General features: G+C 36.9%; 4 protein-coding genes across 4 annotated transcripts; 1 reads left to right on the top strand and 3 right to left on the bottom strand.

The window, feature by feature from the left end:
* Positions 1-1,658: 1,658 nt before the first annotated feature.
* LOC137708577 (protein LOW PHOTOSYNTHETIC EFFICIENCY 1, chloroplastic) lies at positions 1,659-4,326 on the bottom strand. Its single transcript, XM_068447690.2, has one exon. The coding sequence runs from the start codon at positions 4,038-4,040 to the stop codon at positions 1,869-1,871; it is 2,172 nt and encodes a 723-aa protein (XP_068303791.2). The 5' UTR covers positions 4,041-4,326; the 3' UTR covers positions 1,659-1,868.
* A 3,564-nt stretch (positions 4,327-7,890) lies between these two features.
* LOC137749288 (BAG family molecular chaperone regulator 2) lies at positions 7,891-9,141 on the top strand. Its single transcript, XM_068489387.2, has 2 exons — positions 7,891-8,286; positions 8,538-9,141. Exons 1-2 carry the CDS (start codon positions 8,001-8,003, stop codon positions 8,753-8,755), a joined length of 504 nt encoding a protein of 167 aa, XP_068345488.2. The 5' UTR covers positions 7,891-8,000; the 3' UTR covers positions 8,756-9,141.
* Positions 9,142-10,475: 1,334 nt separating this feature from the next.
* Positions 10,476-11,239, bottom strand: LOC137709531 (17.8 kDa class I heat shock protein). Its single transcript, XM_068448617.2, has one exon. It carries the CDS (start codon positions 11,143-11,145, stop codon positions 10,720-10,722), a length of 426 nt encoding a protein of 141 aa, XP_068304718.2. The 5' UTR covers positions 11,146-11,239; the 3' UTR covers positions 10,476-10,719.
* Positions 11,240-11,856: 617 nt separating this feature from the next.
* On the bottom strand, positions 11,857-15,412 carry LOC137708538 (uncharacterized). The gene is made up of 3 exons (XM_068447638.2): positions 14,191-15,412; positions 12,923-13,099; positions 11,857-12,821 (listed from the first exon to the last, which is right to left on the bottom strand). The coding sequence occupies exons 1-3, from the start codon at positions 15,079-15,081 to the stop codon at positions 12,798-12,800; spliced, it is 1,092 nt and encodes a 363-aa protein (XP_068303739.2). The 5' UTR covers positions 15,082-15,412; the 3' UTR covers positions 11,857-12,797.
* Between the last annotated feature and the right edge of the window lie 5,281 nt (positions 15,413-20,693).

The following is a 20,693-nucleotide window of genomic DNA, read 5'->3' on the forward strand; positions in this document are numbered from 1 at the left end:
ATTTATTACCTAATTAATCTACCAATTACACCCAATTAATTCCCAATAGGCCAGTCACCTTCTCTCCCAAAGGGGGCCGGCTATGCACTATATATTCAACCTCATTTCATCTAAAAACCTAGGTCTTGACTCTTGCTAAACACTCAAAAATTCCCAAAACACTTTTCTCTCAAAATTCTAACTTTGGCATTGGAGGTTCCTCAGCTAAAGCCCCATCCCCATTCATCGTGGGAGCGTGAGGCCCTTGGCCTTGACCAAAGGTGTTATTTGTTTTGTAGGTGCAATTTTGTCCAAGATCAAGAAGGAAGAAATTTGTATCCACATATAGCATTTGTTAACGATGCAATAAAAAGAAAGAAGTTTATAACTAACTTTAATATGAATGATAATTTACAACAATTTATCCAAACTAGATGAAATTAGACTCGAACTTGAGTTAAAAAAAAATTAAAAAAAAAAGAAAAAAAAAAGAGAGAGAATGTTGTCAGGAGCAGATGGAAATAAGGACCACTCGAGTCTAGAAAATATAGTTGTCAAGGTCTTTTCAGGACTCATTGAATGATTGGTACAGGTCCTTTGTGCCTACTAAACGTTTGATGTAATGCATGCTAGACATATCTCAACATGTTACGTCGACAACACTCGACAAATTCTTTCTATATCACTCATCAGATTGTTTCGGCATATGTTTGTGTCTGTTGACATCTGCACAATAAGCCCGCCAAAGTGGATAAACTAATTTTTATTTTTTGCACAGTTCGCACTCTGCTCCTATCTAAAAAAAAACTTGTATTTAACACTAAGATCTCTAAAATTCAAATTTTGGATCCGTGACTGAACATTGTTTTGATTGCCAAATTAGATTAATTCTTATTTCTTATAAAGAATAAGGATAAAGTCCGTTAAAATACAGTAATTTAAAGCAATTTGCCAACGAGAAAAATAAAATAAAATAATTCATCGCATATATAAATGCAAGATGTCATTTTACCAAAAAGAAACGTCAGACCCTGCTTTAAGGAAGCCAAAGGGAAGGAGGCAGCATAGTAGTGAAGTGGGATACACCAAATTAGTGGACAAACATGATTCCAACCTTATACCTTAGTTACCAGTACCAGAAGTTTTTCGTTAAAGTTTCCTAAGAGATATGGTTTAGATGAGTTGAGATCCTTTTCAGATTTCATTGTTCAAAATCTATAAATTAGCAAACCGGACCACTCAAATTGAATTTGATGGCCCCATTAACTCATTTTGACGGCCCCCACCCACAAACCATGGATCCAAATTTCTTTCTCTTGAACAATCCAGATTTGCTGATCCTTAGACTGGTGAAGTCGTGAGAGGACCTCAACTCTGGTTCAGATGATCCAACATTGTATACAAAATATTATCTTTTTTATGTTCTTTTTACTTTAAATACAATGGAATCCAGATATTAATCTTCTAATTAACTTCCACCACATATTCCCGGAAAGGTTGTAAAGGTTTCCACCATATAATCCTTCTGGCACTTCAAGATGATGATTAATTAGCATCTAATCTATATTACTATATTCAAATCACTAATTTGCTGCACGCAAAATGCTAGCAAGACCATGTTTACGAATGTCATCTCTCTAGCATTACAGTTTTCGACACAAGGAAGAAGTTTATCCGCGTTGTAAGTAGAAAACGAACTGAATTTTTTACGAGTTGGGTGTATTTGTTGCAATGCAATCATGGGAAGTATACAGAGACGAATGAACAAAAAGCAACAGAAACTACATACTTCGTAGTAACAAATACCTTGTTGTTTTGTGTCTTTACAGCGTATATTTCCTCGCTACAAATGTTTTTGCATCTCTTGGGAGTGCGAAAATTCTGAACCTTTAAGAAACTTGGCTGGAAGTGTTTCTACCTTGCGCATTCCCCTTTCTCTCTGGTGGCCGTTCACCTAAGAGTCTTACATCAATGTTAGCTCCGGATTCCAGTGAGGACTGAACCACTGTGTCATAAGCTTTTGAAGAGAGGGCAAGGCGTTGAGTTCGAGCTCTCAAATATAGCTCATATGCAAGTCTCGGCTTCCCTTCGTTTGCAAGAGCCTCAATCATCATTTCATATGTGACATGGTTTGGAGGGATGTTCTGAGCTTTCATGCGGTCAAACCATTCATATGCAGCACTGCTAAAACCGTTTCTTGCAAACCCACTGATAATGGCATTGTATGTGACAACAGTTGGCTCGATGCCTGCTGAAACCATGTCATTGATGATGGTTTCTACCATGTTAGGTTCTCCATGGCCACTGAAAATTGAAGCCATAGTTGTGTAGGCGTACAGGTTTGGTTTCAGACCAACCTTAAGCATATGTTCCCACACCTGACGGGCCTCATCATATCGCTTTCCCTTCTCAAGGGCACTAAGCAATGCCCCGTAAGAAAGGATTGTGGGTTTCTGACCTTTCTCCACCATTCTCTTGAAAGTTTTGATAGCAGCAGAAGTTTCAGCCGCCTTGGAACAGGCAATAAGAACTGCATTCCATTCCTTACTTCTCGGTTTAAGTCCTTTCTCTTCCATCTTGTTAAGCAACCTGACACCCCATTTCCAAATTGCTCTTTTTCTAGCTGCACTTAGAAGAACATTAAAGTGAGATACTATCAATTCATACGACATGTTATTTGGCTGCGGCCCCTTGTCCAACATATCCTCATAAATCTCCAAAGCTGCCCACCATTTCTTAGCCTTCCCCATCAACCAAATTGTATGGTTACACACGGCTAAACTTATGTCAGAATGCTTTTCTCTTATCCTACTATACAAATCTTTAGCTACAATATAATGTTCTTCACGGGTACAAGCCCACAAAAGGCGCTCGTGCTCCGCCCTTCCAAGTGGAACCTCAGCAATATCCATCTCTGTTAGCAGTTTTAGCACATTGATTGTTAAGTTATCATCCCTCACAAGCCACCGCCGTATCACTTGGTAGCAAACGCGTTTTGTAAAGTTCTCAAGCTTCACAAACTCTTGTTCCCAGTCTACATCAGCATATTTACCTATATGACCTTTACGATACTTTTCTCTAAAATCAACAAAGAACTTTAAAGCTCCATTCCCATCTTGCATTCTTTGATAAGCCAACAATGCTGTGGAATACGATACGGGAGATGGAGTCATGCCTTTTTCTTGAATCTCCTCAAGAACATGAAGGGCCTCCGTACTTAGTCCTCGTTCAATGTAAATTGCCATTTTAGTGTTGTAAGTTACAACATTCGGTGCCACCCCTTCCCTAGTCATATCATTCAAGACTCTGTCCATTTCTCCGAATTGTCCAGATTGCTTCACTGCACCCAAAAGACTGTTATATATGAATAAGTTTGGGGCAATAAAACCATTAGTTTCTTCCTTCTTCCTCTTAAGCCATTCAACAGTAGCGAAAGCAGAATCCATCAGTCTGTCTCTTCCGAAACCCCTAATGATCGATGAGAATACTTGAAGGGGCAAATCACCCTTGTCCTTAAGAACCTCTTCAACATCATCAGCTGTTTTCGCAAACTGTAAGCTCAGCGCCAGTGCACGCACGTCAATCTTTTCATTTCTCTGTTCCCAATCACCTCCTTGACCGCCTACCCCTACTTCATCACCATCATTACCATCACCGCCCTTCCTTCCGTCCACATTTCGATGATCAACACCACCCTCACTCTCGCATTCACCTGACAACCTATGTTCCGAGGTCGATTCCTGCACAACAACCTCATTCCCAATTGCTTGCTCCTCCAATGCCCATGCTACCACAAAAGAACAGCCAAATGAACCCTTGTTCGGCTCACAAAACCTAGCAAGTTTAAGTCTAGAGTGCCCAGAGAAGCAACCACATCCGAAACCAAACTTTCGGCTTCTATTGAAACCCTCACTTCCAAGTAAAACATCAGCATTTCCTCCATTACAAACAGGAAGACAAACAACTCCATTATTTGTTCTCCTACTCCTAGTTCTAAATTTACAAGAAGGACCAAATTCAAATCCCACCTGGGGTACTTCCCAAGTGATTAAAGCTTGCATTTTTCCAGATATTTACAAGAAATTATAACAACCCAGGATAGAAATTCCTCTGAAATTATATAATTTCCAGCAAATTTTGCATTTTTACAGAATTCCCAGCTACTGCAAGAGATGGGGACATACCTGAACTCCAGATTGAAAAGTAGAGCCAGATAAATTTGTATGTTTTTGAAGCTTTTAGTGGAAGTGCTTATTAAAAGCCAGTGAATTTCTGAAGTGGGTTTGATTTCATTTCGCAGTGGTCAGTGCTCAGTGGTGCCGTGGTTCTCTCACAGCCATTCAATTGAAATGCAATCAGTGTGAGCTATAAAAATTGGTAAAAAAAACAACAGGAAAAGGTTGGGGAATATTATTTATTGGGCCCAATGTTTTTCAGAAAGTGGCCCAATATTTTTATATTTGAACTTGGGCCTAATCTTTCTATGACATTGAACCTATTATAAAACACTTAGTAAATATCATCTTTGCAAAAATCAATAAACTATTAGTTTGTTTAGTCATATCAAACTATATAAAACAGATAAATGGATTCGATAAAAGAATTATAAACCACCAATTTATTTACTATAATTAATTAACTAAGTGACCTTATTTTTAATTAATTTTTTGTGAAAATGGTATTTATAAAGTGATTTATAATATGAATGACTCAATAATAAGCGAAGTTCCGTAAATCAACCACATTGCATTTTGAGGAGGAACTATCCAAAGATAGAGTTGAATATCTGCAAAAATGTTGGTGCATTGATCATATCATAAACTATATATATGAACTTGAGACCAACCCATATGCCAATTTTCTTATGGTTTCTTTTCTCTTCTATTCTTTTATATACTTTTCAATTATATTCTTCCCAAAGTTTTCTTTTAATACTTTTGATCTGAAAGAAAAGGGACCACCTCGTCCGGTTTCTATGAGGTTCTAGATCACCAAGAAAAATAAAAACTATATTTTTTTTCGCTTTAAAAAATATATGTTGGTGATTTTCTTTGCGGTAGTTTATTTTTCGGGAACCGGAAAAGAAAAGTCAATTCTATTTCTTTTTTGTCACCATCGTGTGATATATCATATTCAAAAATTAAATATGGAATTAGCTGTGTGAAATACGGGTCTATAATCCATCCTAACTGCTGGGCCATCCGGTAATGATTAAAAAAATAAAACTAGTTGAGGTTATTATTCATGGGAAGCAAAATAAAATATGGATTAATAATGTGCATATGGTCCTAACAAAACAAGGACACCTTTCTTTTTTTCCTGTTAAAATATGTTAATAATGCAAAAACAAGAAGGGGTGGTGTCAGTGATTGTATGATAATCTTTGGAAAAATAAATAGTATTAAATAGCAAGCAACCCATGCCAATTGCCATGCATGGAAGCAGGGAAGAAACTGATCTATAATTGTGTGGTAATTGGATTTTTTTTTTTTTTTATTCTAAGAAACAATATTATCTACATTAAAAGAAGGGTTAGACTTAATATCACAATGAACTAGCAATAATATGTGATAATTGGAATTAAATCACCTTGATGGATGCGCATAAAATCTCTTAGCTATATCTAATCTTCCCATCGGCATGCCAAACAAGAAGAAAATCTGATGGGGTGCGTGAACGAATCAATCTTGTGCTACACATCACTTTTTGTATTTTTGCATGAGCATATATAGCTTGCTCGATTTCACAGCTCTGATACTATTATATGATCGATTTAACAAACAATCATATATTCCTTAAAAGTACACATTGAAATGATAAAGATTTTGAGAGATGTATATACACATATACATCTCTCAAAATCTTTATCATTTCAATGTGTACTTTTAAGGAATATATGATTGTTTGTTAAATCGATCATATAATAGTATCAATTAACTTAATATTATTGTAAATTGCACATCTGAGTGCAACAAAGTTAGCTGAAACAGTGTTCTCTTCTTTTTCACGTAAGTTTTAATCTCTGTTTTCGTTATATATATATATTAGATTAAAAATTCACTCAATTAAAAGAAAATATCATTGTGATTAGTGAACAAATAATATACCAAAAAGAAGAATACATCAGATTGTACTATGTGAAAATTTAATGAGCGATGATTATCGCATGACATTACTAAATACTAATTCACATGTTTAAATATAACTCGTGCTGTGATACAAGAGAGTGAATTGTTTACCGTAACACTACGTGAGGTTCGATTTCTGATAATTAAGAAATTTGAAAAAGCAAAGATACAAGTCATGACCAAATGGTCACTTGAAACGGTGCCTTTTAGCCCATACGAGGATGCTACAAATTCATGGTATATATTTGCATGATTTGTTGGTTATCTAAAGTCCAAAACCTATGCGTTCCATGTAATATATTTCTTCTTCCACGATCAACATGTGGGGTGTCAAACCTTATGCATGAAAATTTGTTTCTCTTATCCGACTTCCACCATGTGCTAGTATGGACACCAGTTTGTCACTTTCGTGAATGTTCACAAAACTTAATAATGATTATCAAAGTTGATTAGAAAATTACAAAAACAATAAGCTTAATTAGCAACTCCATAACCACTGCAGCTGACAGTTGGCTCACACGGTAACGAAGTAAGTTATCGATGATTAATTAGCAAATCTTCATTTTGTTAGGGCTACTTATCCATTAGTTTAGGAAGATTAAAAAAATTTAGGTTTAGCAGCAGGGATGGATGTACATTAGGACCACCCGGAGTTTGAAAAATATACATATGAAGTTCTTTCGAGGACCCCTTGAATGTTTGGTAGGTTCTTTTTGTGTCTACCAAGTGTTTCATGTAATATATGCTAGTCATATCTTGATTAGTTGCGTCAAAAAATTCTCTCGATATCACTCATCAATTGCTTCCGCATAAGTCGATATTTGTTGACATGTGTGGAACATAGTTTAGTTCGAATCTTGAATCTCTGTCACTTGTGAGCAATACATTCTGAATTTGACGATGAAGAATTCTAAGTTCAACACATCTAAACATGGTGGAAAGAAAGGGAAAGGAGAGAATATACGTATTGTTTAAGCTCTCTCCCATGTGGTTTGATGCCCTAGAGAGATAGCCAACCACCCATAAGAAAAATGTAAACCCAAAAGAAAGCTTAAGCACCAACCTAACCTAACTGATCTAAATTGGATTTAAGAGATCTATTAATTGGATTTTGACATGCTAAAACGTATATTGGATGCTGATTTTTAATTTAGATCATATATAGCTCTGAATAAATCATGAACTTAATTAGTCAGGACCTATCTGAAAGTGTTTACGCAAGAAACTTTTCTGTTTTTAAGCGCTTTTGTACAAAAGTTGAATATGTAGAACTCTTCTAAGAACAAGGTTAAACAAGCCATTATTTATAGAAATGAGGTCTCACATACTCATACCACAATTCGTGACACTTTTATAAATCATGATCAGATTTCTATAACTCCAATATTTTTTGGTCAATCATTTTTTCATAAAATCTCCCTCACACCGTCCAAATTCTCGAAAAATACCACAAAATTATTTCTAAACTTTCAAAGGATCATATACATTTCTTGAAAGACAAATTAATTGAGCAATTGATTTTGTATTTGGCCCGCCAATTAAGCAACCGTGTTCCTAAGCACCCACCCCCATGTGCACTTGGCCTTCCATAAAATAAGCAAAGAGAAGCCATGCTCATAGAGTCATATTGTCCCCCTTGTGGCATCCTCTCATTGGCCGACCAGTCTTACTTTTTGCAACACTCCGGGCGGCTTGTATTTTATTGATGTCGTTATTATATTTTGCCCTGGTTAATATAATGCACATTTGCCTAATTATTACTTGTATATATTAAGTTGCCAACTCCAACACTCTCAACTACCCATTTCCTTTCATTTCTCCTGAGCAGTTTGAGTAGTTGAGAGAAAAAGCACAACAGAAGTGCTTGTAAAAAAAGCAGAGAAAATTTGAAAAATGATTAAGCTGAGGTCAAACAGGTTTTGCAGAAGCTTTAGCAGTTGCAAGCTCATCAGCAGCAGCAATAGTAAAAGCAAGAGTAAAGCTGCAGATCAAAAGGAGCTTGGAGGAGGCAATATTATTAGCAATGGTGAAATCAAATGGGAGCGTCGACCGGGAGGCATGCTTGTTCAGACCAGGGAGACGGCGGCTGAAAGCCGTGCCGGAGAAGGCATGATCACGGTTCGAGTGTCATCTGTGTCTCATTTCCATGATATCTCCATTGAAGCCACTTCCACATTTGGTAATTAAGCCTTCTTTCACATTATTTAGCGAAACTTACCTAAACGGGGTATCACCGTTGTCTGTAGTGGTAGTTATAATGAATCACGCACTATCATATGTTTTAAATTCTCACATAGCACTATAGCAGTGCGTGATTAACTTTAAATACTGTTACAATGGCATCGCTAGGACTGTTTCTTTTCTCTATATATGAGCCATAAATGCAAATAATCAAGTCCTTATTGGCTTTGATTCATTTGTTGTCTGCAGGCGAATTAAAGATGATATTGTCACTGGTGACCGGTATGGAGGCAAGAGAGCAAAGACTTCTTTACAAAGGAAAACAAAGAGAGGATGGGGAATATTTACACATGGTTGGAGTTAGAGACAAGGAGAAAGTGCTTCTGCTCCAAGATCCAGCTATCAAGGAATTGAAGCTTCTTCATGGAACTGGAACTTCTACGACTTGTCGTTCAATTCGTGTTTGAGAAATTGAGAATCATGAGATTATCTTTAATTAATCTCTGTTCATTACTAACCGTGAAAGTTTAATATGCCTTCCTCTCATGGAGAAAAATGACAAAGAGGGCAGCTGCACACTTAATTAATAGAACCAAAATGTAAAGATGTCTCATGTTTTTGTAACATGTCTTATGATTGATGTGATCGATGATCCTTCTGAAGTTTTTCTCCCTCTCATGACTTGGCTAGCTAGATTATATAGGGACTTTAATTTCATGTACCATTTTGTGTGGGTTGGAGCTTTCTGCAACTAAAAATTGTAAGTTGCTGAATGCTGATGCATGTCCTTGTAAGCTTTGTAATGACTGAAGGCATAAACTCTGCTAATGTTTATAAAAAAATGATATGTTGATTCCACTTTCTTTCTTTTCCTCATTGTAAAAATGTAGGATATTGGTCCATTTGGTTTTGCCAAAGGACGATCAAAGGTTTCAAAATTGTGATGCTTTCTATGTTTCAACTTTCAATTGCATTGTATATTCACCCGCGCGTGCACGCCGGCACAAAAGCTAAAGCTAAGCTAAAATGTGCTTTTAAAAGTATGCTAAGGAGATCCTCTAAAATATGACTGTGTATGAATTCTCTGTCACCTTACAATTTAAAGTTAATTCTCATGTCATGATTATAAAACACCGTGTCAAAAAAATGAGATGCAGAGAATTCCACTTTTAAAAGCCTCATTAACATCTTTCTAAAAGTAGAGAAATTCTTGAGTCCAATAAATTGATCATGTTACCTGTATGACCTCAATATTGGAAGAGTTATGCTTTGTGAGTAGGTGGATGGATGACGTGGATCATTTGTTAAACTTAATAATTGTAAAGCAATTAAGAAGGGATTTGCATAAAACTAGAATATCCTTATAGTGTTTCAAGCCAATCATGTGTTGCTATGCAATAAAATTAAAATCCATATGAGTTTGGAATGCCAAAGTGTCGGTATCGTTTTTTTATCACAAGTCTCCCCCCACAAATTGAGATATTTAATTGTAACAACTAAAAAGTGAAGGGTAATGCTAGAAAGATTAAATTTTGTAAACTAAATGATATGAAAGTTGACGATTGAATTATTATTTAAGTGTTTATTAGCATGCTGATTTTTTATTGGAAATACATAATTTAGTTTGCCAATTTAATCTGCAAACTTAATCTGTCTACCATTACTCAAGAATAAAAGAATTTTGAAATCGGATAAAATTTAACACCTTATTCATTAAAATATTACGGCGCATGCAGATGCTTAATTACTTAAGTGGGGTTTAATTACAGATCAAATAAGTGAGCGGCGCATGCAGATGCTTAATTACTTAAGTGGGGTTTAATTACAGATCAAATAAGTGAGTGCACGAGTACAACGTACGCTTAAAGTTCAATTAACAAAATGCAGGGCAACTAACTGGTCCCATGCCACTGTGACAGTCGTTAGGCCGAATTCTAGGAAGACATTCTGTTTGTGCCACAACTGAATAGGGAAACAACTTCATAAGCTTTTGGCTTTTGGCTTTCGGCAAGTGGCCGGCAGCAAAAGCACAATGATTTTCCAAACCAAACTTGTTCAAATGTTGTATTTGAATTTTAAACCTTTTGTTTACTTTCTTTTAGACGGGATTATTGTTTAGACAAATCCCTATGGTTTGCTCCATCCATGTCCCAACGCTTTAATTCAACCAGAAACATAGACCCTAAATAATTGATTCCACGGTTTGATTTATATTCGATATAAATACGGCAATTAAACATGCACAAACTATCACATTTTATTAAAAACCACACATGATACGCAGACTTAGACGTAGCTAAGTTCATTAAAACAGTAAGACTACTCTCTCCGAATTAAAGTTCAACTCAAAACAAGAAAACCACGCTTACCACACACGAAACATTTTATTATCGCACATTGTCACATGATTATTTGTGAAACTATCGTTTAATTAATTTCCTTCAATCTGAATAACCTTCTTTGGAGGTTTTTGAACTTGATGCTTGGGAATAGTGACCTTTAGAACCCCATTCTCCATAGATGCCTTAACTTCATCTGTCTTGGCATTTTCCGGCAGCCGGAACCTCCTTAGGAACTTGCCCCGGAAACGTTCGACACGGTGAAACCTATCTTTACGATCCTTACTCTTCTCATCTTTTTCTTCTTCATTCCTCTCGCCACTTATCTGGAGCACTCTTCCATCAGTAACCTCCACCTTGACCTCCTCCTTCTTCAGCCCCGGAAGGTCGAAAACAAACACATGGGCGTCTAGGGTTTCCTTCCAGTCAGTTGGGGTGTTGAGGACAGGACACTTGTTGACCATGGAGAGAAACGGGTCGAATATTTCATCGCCAAACACTTGGGAAATGAGTGACATTTTGTATGATTAGCAAAGGCTAAGATCGATGATTAGGAAGAGATTAGTTTGCTGGTGTTGCTGATTAATTTGGTTGCAGGAGAGATTTATATATATATGGAGTTATGGAGTTGGATGGATGCGTCTTGAACTTTCTAATTACTAGTATATAGTTATCTTCGGATTTTTATTAAAGATAACATGTTCTACGATGTTCGATCAATGAGTAGGTGAATTGCTTGAACATTCTATCGGCTACTAGAACATGCATGAACGTCACTTTCTAAATGTTGGGCTCTAACGAAATCATTGGGCTGAAAAAAGAGATAAAGCCCACATTTTGGGGATGACATTTGTTTTACAAGACGATATCCTTTTTTATTTTTTGTTTTTCTCTTTTCTTTGATACAAAGATATAATTACAGTAAGACCTAAGAAATAAATTGGTTTTCAATTTATAATTGATGAGATTCGAATTTAAGATTTCTCCTTACAAGTGAAGATGAATATTACTGATCATAATATTATATGACCATTAGACGGTATTCTAAATTATTTTAGTTCATAGAAGATTTCGAACTTAAAGGAAAGGAACGAACATACTATATGAGCCAATTGACGGAATTCACGTTTGGAGCGACTTTAAAAGGCGGTAGTTGGTAGTTGCACATGATTGATCTAAAGAAGTGGGGAAAAGGCATTGTTGTACTATTGGAGATGCATTTTGCTAGGTGAGTGAATGATGAACATGTTTCAAAACATAGAGGCATACATAGAGGGTTGCAGGAGTACTATTTTCTGGTGCCAATATAGCAGCCTCACCATGTTTCCTCCAAAGATATATATATCCTAAATCAAAACCATTCATCTCTACATCAAACGTTACAAATTGAACCCGAAAAACAGGAGAGGAGGGGGAAGGGTATATGGAACGTGCCCAGCAACCTCTTGAATGTATAAATTATTTGAGCTAGCTAGCTCCAAATTAAACGATCGATGGTCTTCTTGTTGTTGACAGAAGATAGAGAGTACAAATGAACATACTCAAGAAAACGCTCGTGTTGCGCAGTTTTGTGCTCTCTTTTCTTCTGTCAACTTATGATCTTCCACTTCCAGTTCCAGCTGATAAAATTCTACAGCACTATTGGTCATCTTATTCTTATAAATATCCACACCAATTAAGGTAAGGAACCCATCTTATGAAGTTCACGATTTCGGCCCTTTTTTGCTTCAGAACACGAAGCTCCTATGCGGTAAATACATGGTCCTTGCGGGAGCCATATCATCTCATTGTTTCTTCAGTGCAACGAAATTCCTGCTAAGAAGGAGCTCGTGGTCATGGTTCACGGAATATTTGAGAAATTATCCATCTCACAAACATAGCTACATAAAACTGCAATATTTACACGTTAATTAACGTCTGATTGATTCTCAGATATATCATCTTTTTGTGTATGTGATTTGTGCATATATTTTTACGCAAGAAGCATACTACTTATCATTCCCTCTTCCCAGTAACGTGAGTGACAAGCAAAGCAGGAAAGAAATTAGGGAAACGAAAACATCCGCATGCACTGGATATCTAACTCAAAACACCAAAAACCATGCCTATCTCCATCCTCTTGGTAAGTTGTGCAGGTCAGATCGAAACCAGACGTTCAAAGCGCGTTAATTCAATCTCTCTTCACGAATCGACCCTGCAACATAGATATATGGAACGATTAATACGAAATTAGTCGTCTGAATTAATTACAGAACATGTATAGCACACTTGGTTGTGATGAGAGGTTAAGAGTACCTTCATACGGGGTCGTTTTTCGGCATTGAGCTTTCGGACTTGGTATCGGATCCGCTTGGAGTAGAGCCGGTTATGCCTCTTTTCCTTGTATCTCAACACACTGGCCAGTCTTTGCTCCATCTTCATTTTCAAGCTGCCGTCCTCTTCCGGGACTCTCCATAACTTCCCACCTGACCCCTGAACAAGTCCCATGCATTTCAGGTTACAACCCAACAGATGGAACTTCAATATTTAATTAATGCTTAATTGAATTATCAGTCCCGTGGTGTTAAGAGTAGTCGAAATGCAGTCCATGTGGTGAAAACAATTAGGACACTGTGGCGAAGTATGTTAGGTTTTGGGTCCAAAATTGAAAATTTCGTTAACTTTCTGTTAATTATTAGTAAATTAGCCTCACATGTATGACTAAAAAGATAAAGTTAGCATCATTTGTGAGTCTCACGTGCTCACAATTAACTGAGATTTACGTTTTACTCCACTTACTAATAATTAACAGTGAGTTAACAGAACTTTTAATTTTGGATCAAAATCCTAACAGATATCACCACAGGTATTTAAATCCTAATTGTTTTTTTACCTCATGGGTATCTTTCAACTATACTACCACAATGGGAACTATTAATACAGTTAGGCCTTTAATTAATTTTTAATTTGATCAAAACAAATATTTAATTCACTACCAAGACAATATAATGTTTATTTTAAACCGAAGTGATTGAGTGTTTCATTACTAAGAACATCCAAATGCAAAAAGTGTCAAATACACGAGACCAATTATTTGATATGAAGATATTTCACACAAAATACAAATGGTACCATTCAAATATAAAGTTCTAGATGAGACCGACCAAAAAGGATCTTGCTGGATTCTAGGGATTCAGTAATCTCATCAGTTTATCGTATATCGTGCAGTTAGAAATAATTTTAAAATTTAAAATTAAATATAAATAGTACCTAATCAAAATTGATCGTACGATATACGATAAACGGATGAAATCACTGAATTCCTAACATCCTAAGAAAAGGATCCGAGGATCCTTTTTCCGAGACCGACAATATTGATTTCCCACATACAATTTTTAATTGATGATTAAAAAAAATAAACTGTTAGGATTATGACATTTGCATTATTAAACTAAAGTCAATCACAATTTATATTTCACAAACATAGTCAATGAAGTTAATTTGAAGGTGAAATTACACATAAGGTTAAACAAAATGAATGCACCGATCAACGAAAAAGGGCAAGAAGTCAAAAAATTTCTTACATCGGGAGTACTGCTGTTATGATCGAGCTGAAAAAGCTGATGATCCTGCTGATGCATCGAGTCAGGTACAGTTTGTGGGGAATCTCCTCCATCAATGTACAGTGGTCCCTTGTCGGACCAAGCATTCAATATCTCCTCATAATCCAGCTTCAACGCCAACGACAACCCCTTGCCGTCGCAGCTCCACCGTCGATGACCAACATCCCGAACATCTTCCCCGCTGCGTGTACCAGTAGTACTCGTCGTCGAGCTAGCCAAGCAGTCCTCCTCTCTCTGCCCCTCCACCAACTCCGAGAAACACACCCACTTCTCCACGCTTGTCTCCCTCTCTCTGCTCCTCATCGCCGTCCGTACAATGTCACGCTCTGTTTCTTCTCTATACTCATCCCGTCCCCTGTAGTAGGAAAAGGACTCTGCTTCCTCTAGATCGGATGACATTGTCGACGTGGTGGCGGTGGCGGTGGTGGCGGTGGAGGTTAGGAGGCCCTTGAGAGTGGCGCTGCCGTCAGACTCGAACAGCAAGGCCACGTTCTCGTCCTGTTGCATGTACCCTTTATCTTCAAAATCATTCTCGACCCGATTTTCCGGGTGCAGCGGAAAAAGGTTGAGCTGGGGGCGGCGGCGGCGGCGTTGGCGGTGGTGGGTCTTGGCCGTCGTTGATGTAACTTTGTTGGGTGCTCTGTAACTTTGTCCGTTATCTTCGGAGATGAGGTGGGATCGGAGACTTAAAAACTTGGGTTTTCTGGTTTTTGTTCTGAATTTCCGAGCTGCTAAATGTTTAATCAGTTCGTCTTCTTCTTCATCATCTTCTTCTTTCTTGATCATATCATCAATCATGGAGCTCCTCTGCACATGATCTACGTGACCAGAAGGACTCTTCTTGTTGCACATCTCTCTCTCTCTCTCTCTCTCTCTCTCAAGTCTCTTGCTTCCTCTCTCTCAACTTTCTTGCTTTCTCTGTTCACTGATAAATCGATTAAATTAATCGCGAAAAGGTTAGAAAAAGAAATTGGAATGTATGTTTTGGGGAGAGGCGGAGGAAGCAGAGGAAGAGCTCAGATTTTGACTCATTGGGAAAAGGTAATATTGATCATCAGTCCCGTAGAGATGATGATGCTGATGCATTTGCTTTATGACACGTGGGAGGTGGTGATTGGGTGGAGGGGTGGATTGTGCTTTGTTATCCAGATTTCGTTTTGCTGTAGATGATGTGATGATGACTGAGCTTTGATAATTCAACGATGGATCGAGTTGTGTAAAATTTTGCCCAAATGTGTTTAACTGCTAATTGTTTAGTTTCATCGTTGCACTGTCATGTAATGTTAAAAGTTTTTAAATGTGTAATATGTTAACATTTTTGTAAAAAATAATTGCACTGCCACGTAATGTTAAAAGTTTTTAAATGTGTAATATAGTAACACATTCGTACAAAAGTAGGTCAACTTCATCACATCAGTCATTAACAAACCAACTTTTTTTGAGAATCTCTCTATACGTAGACAACCTCTCACAAGCGTATATCTTGCAATTGAGTTTTACCTAAGCTTTACAATTGATTTGGTCAAGCTGATTAATTGAGTTTAACTTATGCTTTACGAATGATATGGTCAAGCTGATCTGTTGAAATTTTCTCATGCCATACACTTATATAACACATAAGTTAGTAAAATTAAATGACGTTTAATTTCGCGCTCGCATTAAAATTTATTTCCAATGCAAGATTTGTTGTTGGGGACCAAATGTCATCCGTGAGAGGCCATATTGGATTGAATAATGGGGCAATATGAAGTGGTCTTGCTAGGCTCTTTCATGTGCCTTTGATCAATGCTATAGTCTAGTACTCATGGGATAGTTGTGCCTTGTGCCATCTCCAACTCCAAAGGACATTTTCATTTAAGTCCTCGATCAGATCCATCATCCTTGTAGTTTCAAGAGCCCACAAGTCTAATCAACATGGAGCCACAATTCAAGTATCATTCAACTGATCATTGGGAAAGTGTCGATAACTAATTAAAAAGTGTTGATATAATAGTGTTATTTAGGGGACAAATTGCAATAATGATAATTTCTAATAAAGATGAGCTCCGCATACAATATTGTTGTATTCAGTCTCAATCATTGATTAATTTGAACTAGTATTCGACTTTGGTTTAGACTAGATAACATGAAACTGAATTAAGTATGATTACAGATTGTTGCTATTGGCGCTTTAAAACTATCATCATGCACTTTTCCTAGATAAAATTTTAGTTGTGTTTTTATAAATGTGGAGTGCATAATGATTTTTTAGTGCCAATAATAGCTTATTGATTAAATTGTTCAATCAAATTCAAATATGAAGGAGTGTTGATATGATATGATTAATATTATGTTTGGACATACAAAACTGATCAAATTGTTGATTGCCTAATACAGATGAGTCACGCATATAATAATAGGACTCTCTTGTATTAGAGATACAATCAATAATATGGCAATTTTGCATAATTAAATGACCTTATTTTGCATATTTTTGTAGGACAATAAATTTTCCTGGATCAAAGTAAGGCATATTGGAATATTAGTACCTTAGAAGTCCGATCATAGACGCAATGGCTCCAACCATTTTCAAATCTTTAGTCCAAATAGAGAAAAGTTGCAAGCAGAGGTAGGAATTTCCACATGTTTTCCTCTTACTTGTTTGGCACAGTGGAGGGAATGCCAAGAGAAACGACCCACAAGCCATAAGTTAACACAAGAAAGGGAGGTGAATTGTCTGCCCTCTCATTTCCATACTTTTTCTATGCCCTCTTGTGATGTGTAGTCACGGTTAAACCACGTTAACATTTTATATTAATTTTTTTTATAAAAATAATAAAATAAAAAGTAATAAGAATATAAAATGTTAACGTGATTTAACCGTGACCATACAAACAGAATAGCATGAAAAATGTATGAAAATGGGAGGACGCACAATCTATCCCCACAAGAAAGTGCTAAAATCTGGGCTTTTGGCAGGCCCCTCTGGCCTCTGGTCTCTGGAAAAGCTTTTGCATTGTTTTTGTGGGTGGGGTCTCTCACTGAAAAAAGTCTTTGCACAAACACACGTGAATAGATTGCTCCCAATTTTCACAACAAGAAATATTACGAAGGATTTTTTTTATGCCGAGAACAGTATTTAGTACACTAAGTGTAATATTATAATAAGAAATTTTTTAATTTTATGATAGAGTTTTTAGTATGCCTGTGCCGGTAATAAGATCCAATATATCAAATAAAACAACACAATTGGTGCGAAAATAGAAAAAAATTCAACCACTTATATTATTATATTTGGTATATCTGACCCACAAAATAATTTCTCAAATATGGCATCATCATCACGACCCAAAACGCTCATATTTTATTGAAATTACTATTTTGGGTTCGGGTATGTCACATCATCCGAGTGTCGGTGGGAATGGGATTCCCATTTTGGTATTTTACTTTTGTTTTTGCTTTTTATTTTGCTATTTTTGTTTGGGCTTGTAATTTAATGTAGATAAGGCACCAAGTGGATGCTTCTTTTGGGTCACTTCTAACGAAACTAGACTTCTTATTTCTTACGGGTCCAACCCAAATATGTAAACCAAAACAATCATATTTCTTAGAGGGAAACAAGTTAGAGCGAATGTGTTATCATTTATGTATTTAAGTTCGAATTTAAGTACATAAGAATCCACTGGCCAAGTAGCACCTGGATTAGGTTAAATTTCTATTAATTTCCTTTCTATTAGTTACTTCTTGACCATTAATGGATTTCTTATGTTGGGCAGCCATAAGAACTAACAGCATCCTATAACCTATAACCTTAAGTGGATGAATAAATATTTTTAATTATTACTTGAGCTACAAACGTTGCAGCCGGTGATCATGATATGGAGAAAATTTTCATTGTGACGGAAAAACGGATAATATATCACGTGTTTTTATGTAAATGGTGAGAAATTTTATTTTTTAAGTTATTAATTTTTTAATACACATATCCACATAAAAAGCATATATTTTTGTTACTTTATACCATGCATGCATGCATGCATGAATTCTCCAAATGTAAATTATTAAATCAGCTAGGTTTCGAAATCTTTTTTCATCGTGCAATAATTAACCCATGCAAACAAGATTAATAGATGGAGGCCCTATTACTTAATGCAAATGCCCTTTCATTAATTATCTGAAAAAAGGGAAAGTGAACGAATGAAACAGGACGAATATGGATCATTCGACGTTACGAACAGTTATACGACTACGTAGGATCCAACATTGAATTAATTAGGGCATAATATGAATGCGCATGCAAGTACTCATGGGGTGACTACTAGCTAATTAAAGCTTGCTTGATTAAAGGGCAAAGAAGGAGGCGGCTGCGAGCACGAGAGCACCAGCGGTGGAGGCAGTGGAGAAGAAGGTAGGGAGGGCGGCGGTTTTAGAGGGAGCATCAGCGGGAGAGGGTGTGTCCGCAGTCACAATGTCAGAGGGAGCCTCCGTAGTACTGTCACGAGTAGGGGCAGGGGGGGATGCTGAGGCTGAGTCATCGGGGGAAGGGGCGGAGGCACTGGAGGAGGAGTCGGAAGATGGAGCAGAGCTACTGTCGTCCTTGTCCTTGTCCTTGTTTTTTGATGACTTGGGGGAAGAAGCCGGACTGCTGCTACTGTCGTCCTTGGCGCTTGAAGACGGTGAGGACTTGGGAGAGCTGGAGGAAGAGGAAGAAGACTTAGGCGACGGAGATGAACTGTCTTTACCTTTGTCTTTGCCGCTGTCCTTGCTGGAGTCGGGCGAGCTTGCGGAGGATTTAGGTGACTTAGATGAGCTGTCTTTGTCACTGCCCTTGCTTGGAGCCGGAGCAGATGATGACTTGTCCTTGTCTGATGACTTACCATCGTCGGATGACTTGGGGGATGGTGCTGATGGGCTTGGGGCGGATGACGACTTATCCTTGTCCTTGTCCGATGATGATTTATCCTTGTCCGATGATGATGACGGGGCATCAGATGAATTGTCCTTATCTGATGATGAATTGTCCTTGTCTGATGACGATTTGTCCTTATCTGATGATGAAGATGAACTGTCAGAGTCTTTTTTGTCGTCTTTCTTGGGCGATTCCGATGGCGAAGGACTACTACTCGAATCTGCTGCAATGGCCACTCCGACAATGGCAACCAAGATCATAGCAATGAGAATCAATTCGCGACGTGCCATTTTTCTTCTCGCTCTTCTTCTTCCTTTTGTTTTTGTAGCAAACTTAGGCTTTGATGTGGCTTATATCCTGTTGCGTTAATTCGTTTACTTGCCGCGTAAGGTAGGTTTTTCTCTTGTGTTGCGATGATTAATGAATGGTTATTGCAGTTGTTTGTCACTAAATATATATTTATAGTTGTAAAATATAGAGAAACACTGCGCAACCAAAGGACGTATGTGGATCATAACATGGTTGGAAGGGAATGAGATTTATAGGACTTGGCGTGGAAGGGAGACAGCGTAGGAAATCTGTGGAGGATAAGACACCAGAGTTAGTTTATTCTGTTATGACCTGATGGCTTCTATTAATTAATTAATTAATTAGCTTGTGTTTTAGAAGTAATGTGGTTTCTTGGCTGAGCGGGCTTAACGAATCATGGTTAATGTCACATTTGTACCACATCTCTAATAGAGTTAGAATCCATCAACACATGTGAATCTCATTTCTAATAGAGAAGTAGTACAATTGTGCTATGAAAATTGTTTTAACAATACGTTTTTGTGGTTCGATAATCACAAGGATCTTGAATTTCCATCAAACATTCAGACTTGTGTGTATTTCTACTCATGATTTTGTAAGAACAAACTATATATTATTAGAAATTTAGAAAGAAAGATGACAAGGAACTTAATTCCCTTTGTGGTAAGATTTGGTTTTGGCCTTTATGATATGTTCTTCGTTTCTCCTTTTGTGCTTTCAATTACCATCCATATCAGTAAATAGATATTGATAATAATTAATCAAGAGGTTATGTGAGATGTCAGAAGTGTCATAAAGTTTTCAAGTATAAGGCTAAGGAATCACGAAATAACAATTTATCTAGTTATTGGGTCGAAGACAACTAAGTATAAGGGTTCTAAATATCAACAATTTATATATCATTTCATTCATGTAAGTTAAATTTCGTTTCAACAATACAACTGCTAATAAACTAAGGACTATAAGTTGGTCATATAGTCGATATAGGCGTTGGGGAGAGATAAACCAATTAACTTACAATAAGGAAATTGTTGTGACAATATTTCAAACCAATCAGGCATTGACATGTGTAACAAAAATTTAAAACATGTGCCATCTTTGTGGTTAGCTACCATAAAATAAAGAGTATGAGAATGTACGTGACAAGAACACACACAATGTATGACAAAAGAACAATGATGACTAAACAAGAACAGACATACAACTGCACATTGAATTTTTTTTATTTTTTTTATTTTTTTATTTATGATTCTTGCTCTTCATGTAC

This window comes from Pyrus communis, chromosome 17, assembly GCF_041283825.1.
Source record: "Pyrus communis isolate YQ-2024b chromosome 17, ASM4128382v1, whole genome shotgun sequence".
Lineage (NCBI taxonomy): Eukaryota > Viridiplantae > Streptophyta > Magnoliopsida > Rosales > Rosaceae > Pyrus > Pyrus communis.

Bases quoted from the DNA above. Each gene is read 5' to 3' on its own strand.
- LOC137708577 (XM_068447690.2), bottom strand. From the start codon at position 4,040: ATGCAAGCTTTAATCACTTGGGAAGTACCCCAGGTGGGATTTGAATTT.
- LOC137749288 (XM_068489387.2), top strand. From the start codon at position 8,001: ATGATTAAGCTGAGGTCAAACAGGTTTTGCAGAAGCTTTAGCAGTTGC. The intron at 8,287-8,537 runs GTAATTAAGCCT...TGTTGTCTGCAG, and splicing joins TGAAGCCACTTCCACATTTG to GCGAATTAAAGATGATATTG.
- LOC137709531 (XM_068448617.2), bottom strand. From the start codon at position 11,145: ATGTCACTCATTTCCCAAGTGTTTGGCGATGAAATATTCGACCCGTTT.
- LOC137708538 (XM_068447638.2), bottom strand. From the start codon at position 15,081: ATGTGCAACAAGAAGAGTCCTTCTGGTCACGTAGATCATGTGCAGAGG. The intron at 13,100-14,190 runs GTAAGAAATTTT...GGACTTGTTCAG, and splicing joins ATAACAGCAGTACTCCCGAT to GGGTCAGGTGGGAAGTTATG. The intron at 12,822-12,922 runs GTACTCTTAACC...TCTATGTTGCAG, and splicing joins AAAAACGACCCCGTATGAAG to GGTCGATTCGTGAAGAGAGA.